Genomic DNA, 13,986 nt, shown 5'->3' on the forward strand with positions numbered 1-13,986 from the left:
CTTGGGCCCGAGCCCTCGGGATTAAGGCTAAAGCAGACCAAAGATAGCCCCTAAAGCCGCGTGGGCCGGGCACGCTGGGGGGGCTGCACCGAGACACCAGGCCGGCCCCACATAAGCTCCGGTGCTCCCTGGGTGTGGGCTGCACACGGCTGAGGAGTCGGGGGAGCCTCCATGCCTGGGAAATACCCCCCTCCCCAGCCCCCACATCCAGCAACCGCCTGGAGACCTGAGGGGCTGGCTCCTGGGCCATCTCGCATCCCACTGAAGCTGGGGAAGGGGACTGGGGTCCCTGCCCCACTGCATGCACTGGAGGGGGGGACTTCTTAGCCCTGCCCTGACTGCACCCCCTACAGCCTGTCCCCTGTGTGTGCTCCCTTGTGTCTCACCCTAATGCAGAGCTGCTCTGTGTCTGTCCTGGCCAAGGCCTCTGCCCCCAGGGTTCCCACTGTGCCGGGCGCTCGGGGGCAGGAGACATCCCTGGCACTTGCCAAAGGGGTGCCGGGTAAACGGGCTGGCTCTGTTCTGGGCACTGCCCTTCACTCCTGCCTAGAGCAGAGGCAGGATGGCACCGGGGTTAGCGCCCTTGCCTGGGACCCGAGCGAGCTCCTCCCCCTGCCTCATGGGATCTCCCAGCTGCCCAGTGGGGCGAACAGCCTCAGTACAGGGGGACGGATGGATGGATGGGAAAGGGCAGTTCTGGATTATTACAGCCGGGCCCCTGGCGCAAGGCGCTGCACGTATCTCTGTGATGAGGAGACGATCCCGGGCTGTTCATAGCACACAGAGAAAGGAGAGATCTCCATGCTCAGGCTGGGAGGTTGCATCGTAGCACGACTTTAGTGCTTTGAATTCAGCACACGGATGCGCGAGAACCCAGGCCAGAGAGAGAAAAAACAGGCTGCTCCCAGGGGAGCCGGGCCCCACGCCCCCACCTAGCTGTAGGCAGCCTGACTGCTCCACAGCCCCGTAGCCTGCAAGGAGGGCCAGCAACCCCACTCTCCCCCCAAAAAAGCGATAGCGGGTAATTGCAGCATGGTCCAGGGGGGCACCCTAGGTCCCTGCCCTGGAGAACCTGCAATTGGCTGCTGAAGACAGGATACTGGCACTGGGCATCTAGATCCTGCCAGGTGCACACAAGTACGGCTGCCAACAGCATGCCGGTGCCACGGCACCTTTCGCACCAGGGCAGCGGGGAATCACCCCACAGCCCCAGCCTCTCCCATTGTGGGGTCCCCCGGTGTCGCTGCATCCCTGACCACATCCCCTCCCCCTGCCGGGCACCTGGCCAGTCTGTCATTGCCTCCAAGGGAGAATTTGCCTCTGTATTTCCTGTGAGGCTCCTCTCTCCATCCCCCATCTGACAGCTGGGCAGCAGGGTCTGGGGTTGTGTGGTCCCCCACACGTCCTGGCCCGGGGAAGGTTGGCCCCTGGGGGAGAGGGGCCCCTGGGAGGGGGAAGGGCAGGGTCACTGGAGAAAGGGGGGATGCTGGTGTCCTGGGGGGGAGGGGTGGTCCTGGTGGGTGCTGAGGGGTCCTTCCCTGAGCTGCCAGGATTTTGCATACTGTGCAAATCATGGAATGAGGCTGTTTGTATATATTTGGGTAATTTAAGCTGCTGGCACGGGCCGGGGCCGGGGACGACGAGGACACTGGAGCATGTTGGTGGTGTGGGGAGGGGGGCAGACCAGGAATGTTGGGGGGCTACTGGGGATTGGGTGCTGGGGACCCTCGTGTGGCAGGGGAACCTGGGTGGCAGGTTAGGTGGGTGCAGGTGTTTCTGGGGGGTCACAGTGTGTCTGAGGGGTTGGCTAGAGCTAGAGAGTATGGGGCCCCAGGAGGGGGTCGGTGGGTGCTGGGGTGTCTGGGGGGGTCGGTGGGTGCAGGAGGGGTTAGGGGTGCTGGGGTGTCTGGGGGGGGTCGGTGGGTGCTGGAAGGGGGTTGGTGGGTGCTGGGGTGTCTGGGGGGGGTCGGTGGGTGCAGGAGGGGTTGGGGGTGCTGGGGTGTCTGGGGGGGTCGGGGGGTGCTGGAAGGGGGTCGGTGGGTGCAGGAGGGGTCGGGAGGTGCTGGAAGGGGGGCGCTGGGGTCCTTAGGGGGCAGCCTGGCGTAGCTGGTTGCAGGGCTGCAGAGAGATCCTGGGCCGATCTCGGCCCCCCGGATTTTGGCAGCCCCGCCCCGCCCCGCCCGACGAGCGGCCGAGCCCCGCGCAGCCAGGGCAGGGCAGGGCAGGGGTCGCCCCGCTGCGCGCACCGGGAGCCGGGGCCGGGGCCAGAGCTGGGCGCGGAGCCGGGTGCCCCGAGGCCCGGCCGGGCGGGGGGTGCTGGGGGGCCGGGCTAGGCTCGGCTCGGCTCCTCCCGCCGGGGGCGACGAATCGCTCCGGCTGCGCCTTGGCCACGTCTCCGCGGCGCGGCCGGCGGGAGGGACCCGGGCTGGAGCCGGAGCCGGAGCCGGAGCCGGGGCGCCCCAGCGTGAGTAGCCGGGCGGGGAGCGGCCGGAGCCGGGCGCGCTCCGGGGCTGGGGGTCCGCGGCGGGGCGGGGCGCGCTGCCGGGGGGCCTGTGGGGCTGGACCCGCAGCAGCCGCCCCGGGCTCCGCCTGCCCCCTCCGGGGAACCCCTGTCGGAGACCCGCTCCGGAGGGGACATGGCTCCCCAGGCTGGGGGGCTGGCTGGCTCGGAGGGGAATGGGGCGTGAGGCTGGCTGGCTCGGTGGGGCGGGGACGCCCCAGGCTGGGGGGGGCCTTTCCCCCCAGCAGGATATGGAGAATTGTAGCCCAAAGTTGTACCCGTCTAGCCCTTCGCTTGGCGCTGTGCGAAGCAACTTTGCTGGTTCTCAACCCCCGGTTCCCCTGGGGCAGTTGCCCACAACACCCCCCCCCCCATTTTCCCGTGGCCATTCCTGCAGCAGGGAGGCTGGGGACTGAGCAGCCTCCCCCCCGTGTATTTCCAGGTCAGGGGGTGGGACTGTACCAGTTTTCCCAAACCCACAGGGCCCATGGGCCTTACTGCTGGTCAGGGGGCTGCCAACATCCCCCATCATCACCTGGCAGGAGCTCCCATCACTAAAGCCACACACCCCCATCCCCGTGTCATGCCAGCCCCCCCCCCCCCGCCCCGGTGGGCAGGGCTCTGGGGAGGCTGAGAACACAGGTGAGCCCCTCCTGGTCCAGCAGCTAGGCTCCCCCTCCACCCCCTGCCCTTCTCCTGGAAGTGCCCCCTCTTGGCCTCAGGCCCCCCCCCCCCCCCCAAGCAGAGCCCTCTCCCCACCAGGACCCGGAGCAGGCCGGGGCCTTGGGGAAGGAGCTGGAGCTGCAGCCCTTAGAGGAGGAGCTGCTCACAGGCCAGTCCTGGGGCTCCCACCAGGCTCCTTCCCCGGGAGTGCCATTGTACCCCCAGGGCTGCCCCGGCAGAGCTCCCCGCAGGGCACTGGGGTCCGGCATGGAGAGCCCCCTCCGTGTGGGCCTTGGTGCAGGGGGAATGGCTGGGCTGGTGCCTTATGCGGGGGGGCGGGAGGACTGGCAGAGAGGAATCTGAGACCTTGACTGGCTCAGGGGAGTGGGGGCAGTGAGTCTGTGGCAGAGACAGGAAAAGAACCCAGGAGTCCTGGCTTCCAGCCCCCTCTGCTCTAACCACTCGACCTCCCTCCTTCATGGTTCAGCTTTAGCACAGGGCATTGGAAAGTGCAGATGTAGTGTTACCTGGTTCAGGGTTTGGTTCTGAGTCATCTCTGTCCTGCGGTAGACCAGGCCATGCAACCCCCCTCCCCCCCCGCCCCCCCCCCCGAGCCGTATCCTGCCCGTGGGGGCGAAGTGCTTCTCAGCATCCGCTGCAGCCCAGACCGAGATTGATGGTGCCTGTTGATAGCGGTGGGGGTTTCTGGGTCTGTGCAGCCGGGTTCCGGGCATAGAAACCCTGGGAAACACGCGTTGCTTCTGGGGCCCCCACTGTGCCAGGTGTGGCTGACCTGGAGGAGCTAAAGGGGACGGGGGCAAACCGGCGAGAGTCTCTGGGTCCCACCCGCTGGCTGACAGCTGCTGGGCTGTTGAGGAGGCTGAAAGTCTTGGGGAAGGAGAAGGTCCAATTGGAGCGGCGGGACATGATCCCCAGGTGGGAGGAGGTGGTGTCCTCTCGTGCCACGGACACCCCTCCGGCAAGCCCTGGAGACCGTTTATGTGCAGTGCTGGGGAGCAGCCGGTGGCGGTGGTACACGTAGGGGTCAGTGACCTAGGGAAGGCCAGGAGAGAGGGGTCCTGGAGGCCTTTTGGGAAAGGAGGAGCCTAAACAGGCAGGATGGGCTCCTCCTAAACCGAAACCGAGCCAGATTGGTGGCCTGGAAAATGAAAAAGGTTGTGGAGGAGTTTTTAAGCGAAGCTGGGGGAGAGCCGACGGGCGCAGAGGAGCACGCGGTTGGGACAGAGCCATCCCGTAGGGGAGGGTTTCTTGAAGGGGATTCTCTATTTCCTAGTGCCGAGGAGAGGATAGAAGTTGATGAAGTGCAGGTAGGAGGAGAAGAGAAACAGTCAAATGAAAACGAGTCCCAGTCGGTTACATTCCGTGAAGGCAGATGCCTTTAGTTAGACTCCTAGCACTTGTACACAAGCGTCTATAAAATGTGTCAATATTCCGGCATCACAGACTCTCGGTGGAACAATGATAATCAGTGGGACATGGGAACACCGGGGTGCCAATAGATAGGAATGACAGAGCAGGCTCGATGTCTAGTTGGCAGCCGCTATCAAGCGGAGTGCCCCAGGGGTCGGTCCTGGGGTCGGTTTTGTTCAACATCTTTATTAATGATCTGGAGGATGGGATGGATTGCACCCTCAGCAAGTTCACGGATGACACTCAGCTGGTGGGAGAGGTAGATACGCTGGAGGGTAGGGATAGGGTCCAGAGTGACCTAGGGAAATTAGAGGATTGGGCCAAAAGAAATCTGATGAGGTTCCACAAGGACAAGTGCAGAGTCCTGCACTTAAGACAGAAGAACCCCATGCACCGCTACAGACTAGGGACCGACCGGTTAAGCAGCAGTTCTGCAGAAAAGGACCTAGGGGTGACAGTGGATGAGAAGCTGGATATGAGTCAGCAGGGTGCCCTTGTGCCGAGAAGGCTAATGGCATATTGGGCCGTATTAGTAGGAGCATTGCCAGCAGATCGAAGGAAGTGATTATTCCCCTCTATTCGGCACTGGTGAGGCCTCATCTGGAGTACTGCGTCCAGTTTTGGGCCCCCACTACAGAAGGGATGTAGAAAATTAGAGCGAGTCCAGCGGAGAGCAATGAAAATGACTATGGGCTGGGGAGCATGACTTACGAGGGGAGGCTGAGGGAACTGGGCTTGTTTTGTCTTCAGAAGAGAAGAATGAGGGGGTATTTGATAGCAGCCTTCAACTACCTGAAGGGGGGTTCCAAAGAGGATGGAGCTCGGCTGTTCTCAGTGGTAGCAGATGACAGAACGAGGAGTAATAGTCTCAAGTTGCAGTGGGGGAGGTTTAGGTTGGATATTAGGAAAAACTTTTTCACTAGGAAGGTGGTGAAACACTGGAATGCGTTACCCTAGGGAGGTGGTGGAATCTCCTTCCTTAGAGGTTTTTAAGATCAGGCTTGACAAAGCCCTGGCTGGGATGATTTAGTTGGGGTTGGTCCTGCTGTGAGCAGGGGGTTGGACTAGATACCTCCTGAGGTCCCTTCCAACCCTAATCTTCTGTGATTCTCTGTGTGGCTCTATATGTGAGTGAAAGCATACAGTCAAATATAGTAAAAATCTTAAATGAATATAACGGTACCATAGAAAATTGCCTGCTTGAATAATAAGAGTCTAGCAGCAGGAATGTACTACTGACCCCCTGACCAGCATGGCCACAGTGATTGTGAAACGGCAGGGAGAGCAGAGAGGCTACAGAAATAGAAAACTCAGTAATAATGAGGGATTGCAACTATCCCCATGTGGACTGGGAATGTCTCCTCAGGATGGGATACAGAGATAAAATTTCTAGACCCCATTAACGGCTGCTTCTTGGAGCAGCTCGTCCTGGAACCCACCAGAGGAGGGGCAATTCTTGTTTTAGTCCTAAGTGGCGAACAGGATCTGGTCCAAGAGGTGAACGTAGCTGAACGGCTCAGTCATAGCAGCCATGATTAATTAAATTTAACATCCTTGCAGTGGGGGAAATACCAAAACAACCCACTGCAGCAGCATTTGACTTCAAAAAGGGGAACTACACGTATTTGAAGACACTTGTTAAAAGGAACAGTCCCAAGAGTGAAATGCCTGCAAGCTGCATGGAAACGTCTGAAAATCACCATAATAGAGGCTCAAACAAGTGAGATACAGCCCAAATAAATGCCACCGTGGCTAAACAGCAGAGTAAGAGAGGTGGTTTGAGGTAAAGAGGCGTCCTTTAAAAATGGGAAGTCAAATCCTACTGAGGAAAATAGAAAGGAGCGTGACCTCAGGCCCGTCAGCGAGTGCCCAGCTACAATCAGCCAGGCCAAAAAAGAATTTGAAGAGCAACTAGCAAAAGACACAGAAACTGACAGCAAATTTTTTTAAGTGCATCAGCAGCAGGAAGCCGCCAAACAGTGAGTGGGGCCCTTGGACGACTGAGGTGCTGAAGGAGCCCTCGAGGAAGCCAGGGCTGTTGCAGAGAAGCGACGTGAATTCTTTGCATGGGTCTTCACTGCAGAGGATGTGAGGGAGACTCTCACATCTGAGCCATTCTGCTTAGGTGGCGGATCTGAGGACCTGGCCCAGACTGAGGTGTCAGTAGAGGAGGTTTTGAAACAACTTGATACGTTAAATAGTAATAAGTCACCAGGACCAGATGCATTCACCCAGGAGTTCTGAAGGAACTCCAATATGAAACTGCAGAGCTACTAAGAGTGGTGTGTAACCTCTGGCTTAAATCCGCCTCTGGATCAGGTGCCTGGAGGGGAGCTAATGTGATGCGGATTTGTAAAAAAAAGGCTCCAGGGGCAATCCTGGCAATTCCAGGCTGGTAAGTCTGACTTCGGTACCAGGCCAATTGGTTGAAACTACAGCAAAGAACCAAATTATGAGGCATAGAGATGAACTCAGTATGTTGGGAAAGAGTTAAGACAGGAAGTCAGGCCTTGCCAATCTATTAGAGTTCTTTGAGGGGGTCCACAAATGCGGACAAGGGGGATCCAGTGGATACAGTGTACTTGTGCTTTCAGAAAGCCTTTGACAAGGTCCCTTATCTAAGCCTCTGAAGCAAAGTAAGCTGTCACAGGATAAGATGGGAGGTTCTCTCATGGATCAGTAACTGGTTAAAAGACAGGAAACAAAGAGTAGGAATAAGTGGTCAGTTTTCACGGTGGAGAGAGGTAAATAGTGGTGTCCCCCAGGGGTCTGTACTGGGACCAGGGCTGTTCAACATATTCATAAATGATCTGGAAAAAGGAGTAAACAGTGAGTTGGCAAAGTTTGCAGATGATACAAAATACTCAAGATAGTTAAGTCCAAAGCAGACTGCGAAGAGCTACAAAAGGGATCTCACAAAACGGGGTGACTGGTAGATGAGATTCAGGCCTGATAAAAACAACGAGAGGTCCTTGTGGCACCTTAGAGACTAACGAATTTATTTGGGCATAAGCTTTCATGAGCTATAACCCACTTGATCAGATGCATGGAGTGGAACATACAGTAGGCAGGTATAAATACACAGCACATGAAAAGATGGGAGTTGCCTTACCAAGTGGGGGGTCAGTTCTAATGAGGCCAATTCAATTAGGGTGCATGTGACCTATTTCCAACAGTTGACAAGAAGGGGTGAATATCAACAGTGGGAAGATTACTTTTTGTAGTGCTAACGAGGCGAATTCAATCATGGAATTGAATTGCACTTGAAAAAGTAATTTTCCCTCTGTTGACTGGGACTATTCAGCTTGAAATAGAGAGAACTAAGGGGGGATCTGAGAGAGGTCTATAAAATCATGAATGGGGTGGAGAAAGTGAAGAAGGAAGTGTTGTTTACCCCTTCTCGTAACAAAAGAACCAGGAGTCACCCAACGAAATTAATAATCAGCAGGTTTAAAACAAACAAAATGAAGTATTTCTTCACACAATGCAGTCAACCTGTGGAACTCACTGCCAGGGGATGTTGTGAAGGCCAAAAGTATAATTGGGTTCAAAAAAGTATTAACTACATTCCTGGAGGAAAGGTCCATCAATGGCTTTTAGCCAGGATGGACAGGGATGCAACTCCATGCTCTGGGTGTCCCTAGCTTCTGTTTGCCAAAAGCCGGGACTGGATGACACGGGATGGGATACTCTATAATTGCTCTGTTCTGTTCATTCCCTCTGGGGCACCTGGCACCGGCACTGCCCAGAGACAGGACACTGGGCTAGATGGACCATTGCTCTGACCCAATCTCGGCTGGGGTCTGGGCAGAGCCCATAAAAACAGCGAGATCTGGGCCCCATTGTGCCGGGCATGCACAGACCCACAGGGAGAGATGACCCCCTGCCCTGAAGAGCTCACACTCTAAGTAGATGGGAGGAGGGGAAGAGGTTCAGAGAGGGGCAGGGACCTGCCCAAGGTCAATAGCGGAGCTGGGACTAGAACCCAGGTGTCCTGACTCCCAGCCCATCCCCCCTCCTCTGCCAGATGGAAAATCTCCTCCCCTCACTGGGGTCACCAGCCCAGCTCTGGTGCAGGGGATGTGATGCTGGTTGACCCCAGCTGAGAGCCTGGCCCCTTACTGGAAGGGAGCAGCGGGGCGTCACTGTGACGGGGGGGGGGTAACTCCACCATGGCCCCCCCTCCCCACTCGTGCATGGCTGCTGCAGCTGCCTGGGGCTGGCAGGAGGCGGGGCTGAGTGTAGGGAGTGCAGAGCTGGCTGCCAGATGTGTGCTGGACGGGGCGTCCCTGCTTAGGGGGACGGGACCCGCGCTGGGACAGGAAGCTCCGGTAGCAAAGGCAAACAGGCGTCCCCCGGGGGCGACGGGACGGTCGTTCCGGTCCCAGCCGAATGCCCGGCCTCAGTGCTGGGATGGCAGTGCTGGGGGGAGAATGTGCCTGGTCCCTCGCGAGCCAGCCGGGCCGCTGCCCTGCAGTCGGAGAACTGGGAGGGGTGGGGGTGAAACGAAGGTGGAATGCACTGTACATGGGGGAAGGAAACTCATGCTACCCAGTGGGTTGTTAACCTGCAGGACTCACCTCCGCAAGGTGACGTTCCTCAGGCGAGGGACTCCGCGAGTTTGGACAGGTGAGGTGTTCCTGTGCCCTCCGCCCCCTTTCCGCGGCTGGTGCCCAGCTGGGGCGTGGAGCTGTCGGCAGTGCAGGATGGATGGATGGATGGAGGGGGGAGAAGGATGGGGAGAAGGAGGCATACCAGAGGGCAGGATGGATGGATGGATGGATGGAGGAGGGAGATGGAAAGAGATTGGGGGAGAAGGATGGGGAGAAGGAGGCATACCAGAGGGCAGGATGGATGGATGGATGGATGGAGGAGGGAGATGGAAAGAGATTGGGGGAGAAGGATGGGGAGAAGGAGGCATACCAGAGGGCAGGATGGATGGATGGATGGAGGAGGGAGATGGAAAGAGATTGGGGGAGAAGGATGGGGAGAAGGAGGCATACCAGAGGGCTGGATGGATGGATGGATGGATGGAGGAGGGAGATGGAAAGAGATTGGGGGAGAAGGATGGGGAGAAGGAGGCATACCAGAGGGCAGGATGGATGGATGGGTGGATGGAGGAGGGAGATGGAAAGAGATTGGGGGAGAAGGATGGGGAGAAGGAGGCATACCAGAGGGCAGGATGGATGGATGGGTGGATGGAGGAGGGAGATGGAAAGAGATTGGGGGAGAAGGATGGGGAGAAGGAGGCATACCAGAGGGCAGGATGGGTGGATGGATGGAGGACAGCCAGTGGGGGGTCAGTCCCTCCCCTGTTCTTGCTCTTACTGCGCCGTTCATTGTCTCGGAGCCGCTTTGCCCCCCACCCCAGTCAGCGCTGACCCCTTCTCTGCCTTTGCCTCCAGGTGCACCCGCCCCCAGTGACGATGCCATGGCCTGCGCCCCGTGACGCCGAGCTCCGGGGCCGGGCGGCGCTGTGACCGGGGCGGCCCACGGGCAGCCATGGGGAGCATCTACAAGGATTACTTCAACCCGCTGAAGATCCAGGAGCACTACAACTACACCAAGGGGCTGACCGAGAGCCGGCTGACCCCGGGGCGCGACCCCGTCTCCGTCACCATTGTCGTCCTGTGCTGCCTGATCGTGCTGGAGAACCTGCTGGTGCTGCTCTCCGTCTACCGCAACAAGAAGTTCCACTCGGCCATGTTCATCTTCATCGGCAACTTGGCCTTCTCCGACCTGCTGGCCGGCCTGGCCTTCATGGCCAACGTCCTGCTCTCGGGGCGCTACACCTTCTGGCTGACGCCGGTGCAGTGGTTCGTGCGGGAGGGCACGGCCTTTGCCACCCTGGCGGCCTCGGTCCTCAGCCTATTGGCCATCGCCATTGAGCGGCACGTGGCCATCACCAAGGTGAAGCTGTACGGCAGCGACAAGAACTGCCGCATGGTGCTGCTGATCGGGGCCTGCTGGGTGATCTCGGTGGCCATCGGGGGCCTGCCCATCATGGGCTGGAACTGCATGGGGCAGCTGGAGGACTGCTCCACCGTCCTGCCCCTCTACTCCAAGCGCTACATCCTCTTCGTGGTCACCGTCTTCACCGCCATCCTGCTCTCCATCGTGGTGCTGTACGGCCACATCTACTGCATCGTCCGCTCCAGCCACGCCGAGATCGCCGGCACGCAGACCCTGGCCCTGCTCAAGACAGTCACCATTGTGCTGGGGGCCTTCATCATCTGCTGGCTGCCAGCCTTCATCATCCTCCTGCTGGACACCTCGTGCGCCATCAAGGCCTGCCCCGTCCTCTACAAGGCGGACTATTTCTTCAGCTTCGCCACCCTCAACTCGGCCATCAACCCCGTGATCTACACGCTGCGCAGCAAGGACATGCGCAAGGAGTTCCTGCGGGTGCTCTGCTGCTGGGGCGGGGCAGGGCGCGGCAAGCCGGCCAAGCGCTGCATGATGCCACTCCGCAGCTCCAGCTCCCTGGAGCACGGCACCCAGAAGCAAGAGCTGCCCACCTCGCCCATCCTGCGGGAATGCACCACCTCGGTGTGAGGCGCTGCAGAGCTGGCTGATCGGTACGAAGGGAGCCGGCCCGGAGCCGGCTCTCCCACGGGCCGCGGGAGGCTGCAGAGCGTGGCTCTGCCGGGGCAAGGAGGGCGGGGACTCTCCAGTTACTGGCAATCTGGTTCGCGTGATGCCATCTTCCCGAGTGCCACCCACTCCTGCCGGGATCCCGCCTGCTCCCAGCACGGCCTCACCCCAGCCGCACGCCCACGCTCACCCGGCACGCGCCCGGGGGCTGGGCGGAGGCTGCCTGGGTCCACGCCCGCTGGCCCAGGGGCCTTTCCGGCGGATGCCCTGCCCTGCTGGGAGCTCAGCTCCGCCCCGGTCTGCCTGTGGGGTGGACTGCCACCTGCCCTGCTGGGGTGGAAGCCCTGGGGCGGGAGGAGGGGGCTGGCAGCGAGGGGTTTGCTGCCCCGAGCCTGGCCTGGGGGGCGCGGAGGGGGGGGTCTGTGCACAGTCAGGACCAAAGCCTCACTACACATATTTTCCCTGGCCAGCTGGTAGGATCGGGGCACCAGGTGCCCCCGGCATGGCGCCCAGCCCCGTGTGGCGAGCAGTCGCTGTCATGGGCAGGATGAACTGGGGTCCTGCCCCAGTGCTGCCCCCCGAAGCTCCTCTCCCCCATGGGACGTGCATTTGAAACCTACTGGGGCGGCCTCGCCAGCCGACCTGGGGGTGGGATGGGCTCTTGCAGGGGCCAGGGGCACTGCTGGGCTGTCCATCGGCCCCTCCCCATCTGTCTCTCCCCCTCCCTGCAATCTGTGGGCCTTTGCGTCCCTAGCTGCCTCTCTGTCCCTCCATCCAGCCCAGACCTCGCTTCGACAACAGGGTCTGTTCGCTGGTCGTCTTCAGGTCTGTGCAGCTGTCTGTCCGTCCCTACAGTACCTAGCCGTCCGCCTGCCTGTCTGTCTGGGGTCCCCTAGGGCCCCGCTCGCCACAGCCTCGGAGCCCCCGGCCCCCAGCTGCAGTCGGAAGAGGCTGGGTGGGGAGCGGGGCGAGAACCCTCCAGGGCCCACGCCTGGTTAGAGCAAGTGTGTAGTGTGTGCGTGCGTGTGTGTGTCTGTCTGTCTGTGTGGTGCACTGTGTCTCTGGGTTGTGTGGGTAGGGGGGGGGTGTGTGTGTGTGTGGCGGGGGGGTGTAGCTCTCACGTGCCCCCCGCTAGGCCTGGCCCAGGACAGGTCTCTGCTCCGCCTGGCGCTGGCAGCCCAGGGGCACAGGCCTCTCCTGGCTTGGGGCTTCACTGGGTGCCCTCGGCGGGGGCCGCTGGGCGGGCGGGCGTGTCCCCGGCCTGACTGGGAGAATGAATCACGGCCCGATGTGCAGCAACCTGCCCATGAGGCGTGGGGTTGTTTTGTGAATGAGAATGGAAGGCGGGCATGGGAACGTCAGCCCTACCCAGCACGTGGGGGGGGCGGGTTAAGGTTTTTAAAATAACCCGCTGCCCCCGCCTGTCCCGGGCACAGCCTGCACCCCCGGCCCCCTCTGGACCTGGTGCCGGCAGGGACCTGGCCAGTGGGTCTGGGGTGTGCGTCCTTGTGTCCCGGCGTGTCCCCAGGGCTGCTGGAACCGTTTGTGCAGTGGGGGCTGAGAGCCAGTGAAGTGATCGAAACCGCTGCAAGCCAGGGGTTGCAGGGTCCCCCCGCCCATTCCAGCACCTCTGCCTTCCGCTTTCACACCTGTCTGTCCGCTCCTCCGGCCTCGGGGTGCTCTGGCCGAGGGGGAGGCCCAGTGTCACGTGAGCGCGGGGTCGGGACCTGGTTCTTTAGTGCACACGCAGCGCTGTTGGGGCGGGGGGCAGGGAGGACGCACCCCGTCCCTGGCAAACACTACAGGAGCCCCCAGGTCTGGGCCGCACGAGCCACCTCTGTACAAATGGCCCTTGGCACCAATGGGATTAAAAGTTTGCTTCTGTAGTGGCCACTTGTCCGTGTGATTCCTCCTCTCACCCCGGCCACGTCATTGCCCCCTGCGCCTGCTGCCCACACGCGCTGTGGGGTCCGGTGCTCTGAACCCGCCCCCGGTCCGTGAGAGCAGCACCCTGGGGTGGGGAGTGTTCATGGGGATCAAGGAGAGGTGTCGCATTGTAGAACCAGGACCCCAAGGGTGGGGGGAGGGAGACCCCGGGGGGAGGGGGGTCCTGGGGCAGACGGTCGGGGGCAGGGATTGGTTCTGGGGGCAGCAGGGTGTTGGGGGGAGTCCATGGTATTGGGGGGGCAGGGCCCGGGGATGAGTGGGAGGTTGGCTGGCAGGGGCCGCCCATGGTGCAGGGGGAATCGGGAACCTGTGGTCAGGCCACTTCCCCTCCCACTTTGTTTCAGGGCTGACAGATGCTGTTCTGCTTGCCATGGGACCTAGTCTCAACCCCCCAGGCTGCTGCAGCGAGTTGGGGGGACAGGCTGGGCCCCAAATCCCCTCATGTCAGAAGCCAGGGCTGGGCTAGCAGGGGCTGCAGGGCAGGAGTGAGGGGCACCGGCAGAGCTGCGGGGGGCCCCAGGGCTGGGCTAGCAGGGGCTGCGGGTCGGGAGTGAGGGGCACCGGCAGAGCTGCCGGGGGAGCCCAGGGCTGGGAGAGCAGGGGCTGCGGGTCGGGAGTGAGGGGCACCGGCAGAGCTGCGGGGGGAGCCCAGGGCTGGAAGAGCAGGGGCTGCAGGTCGGGAGTGAGGGGCACCGGCAGAGCTGTGGGGGGGAGCCCAGGGCTGGGAGAGCAGGGGCTGCGGGTCGGGAGTGAGGGGCACTGGCAGAGCTGCGGGGGGGCCCAGGGCTGGGCTAGCAGGGGCTGCAGGTCGGGAGTGAGGGGCACCGGCAGAGCTGCGGGGGGGGCAGGGC

The 13,986-nt window shown here is 61.0% G+C and overlaps 1 protein-coding gene across 2 annotated transcripts; it reads left to right on the top strand.

The window, feature by feature from the left end:
• The first annotated feature begins 2,412 nt into the window (after positions 1–2,412).
• Positions 2,413–11,445, top strand: S1PR2 (sphingosine-1-phosphate receptor 2). Of its 2 annotated transcripts, none has more exons than XM_074934914.1 (2): positions 2,413–2,464; positions 10,000–11,445. In XM_074934914.1, the coding sequence occupies exon 2, from the start codon at positions 10,097–10,099 to the stop codon at positions 11,147–11,149; it is 1,053 nt and encodes a 350-aa protein (XP_074791015.1). In that variant the 5' UTR covers positions 2,413–2,464; positions 10,000–10,096; the 3' UTR covers positions 11,150–11,445. The 2 variants fall into 2 exon arrangements, with proteins under 2 accessions (XP_074791015.1, XP_074791017.1); XM_074934916.1 differs by lacking the exon at positions 2,413–2,464 and adding an exon at positions 9,171–9,223.
• Positions 11,446–13,986: the final 2,541 nt, after the last annotated feature.

This window comes from Natator depressus, chromosome 20 (genome assembly GCF_965152275.1).
Source record: "Natator depressus isolate rNatDep1 chromosome 20, rNatDep2.hap1, whole genome shotgun sequence".
NCBI classification, from domain to species: Eukaryota; Metazoa; Chordata; order Testudines; family Cheloniidae; genus Natator; species Natator depressus.

Bases quoted from the DNA above. Each gene is read 5' to 3' on its own strand.
- S1PR2 (XM_074934914.1), top strand. From the start codon at position 10,097: ATGGGGAGCATCTACAAGGATTACTTCAACCCGCTGAAGATCCAGGAG.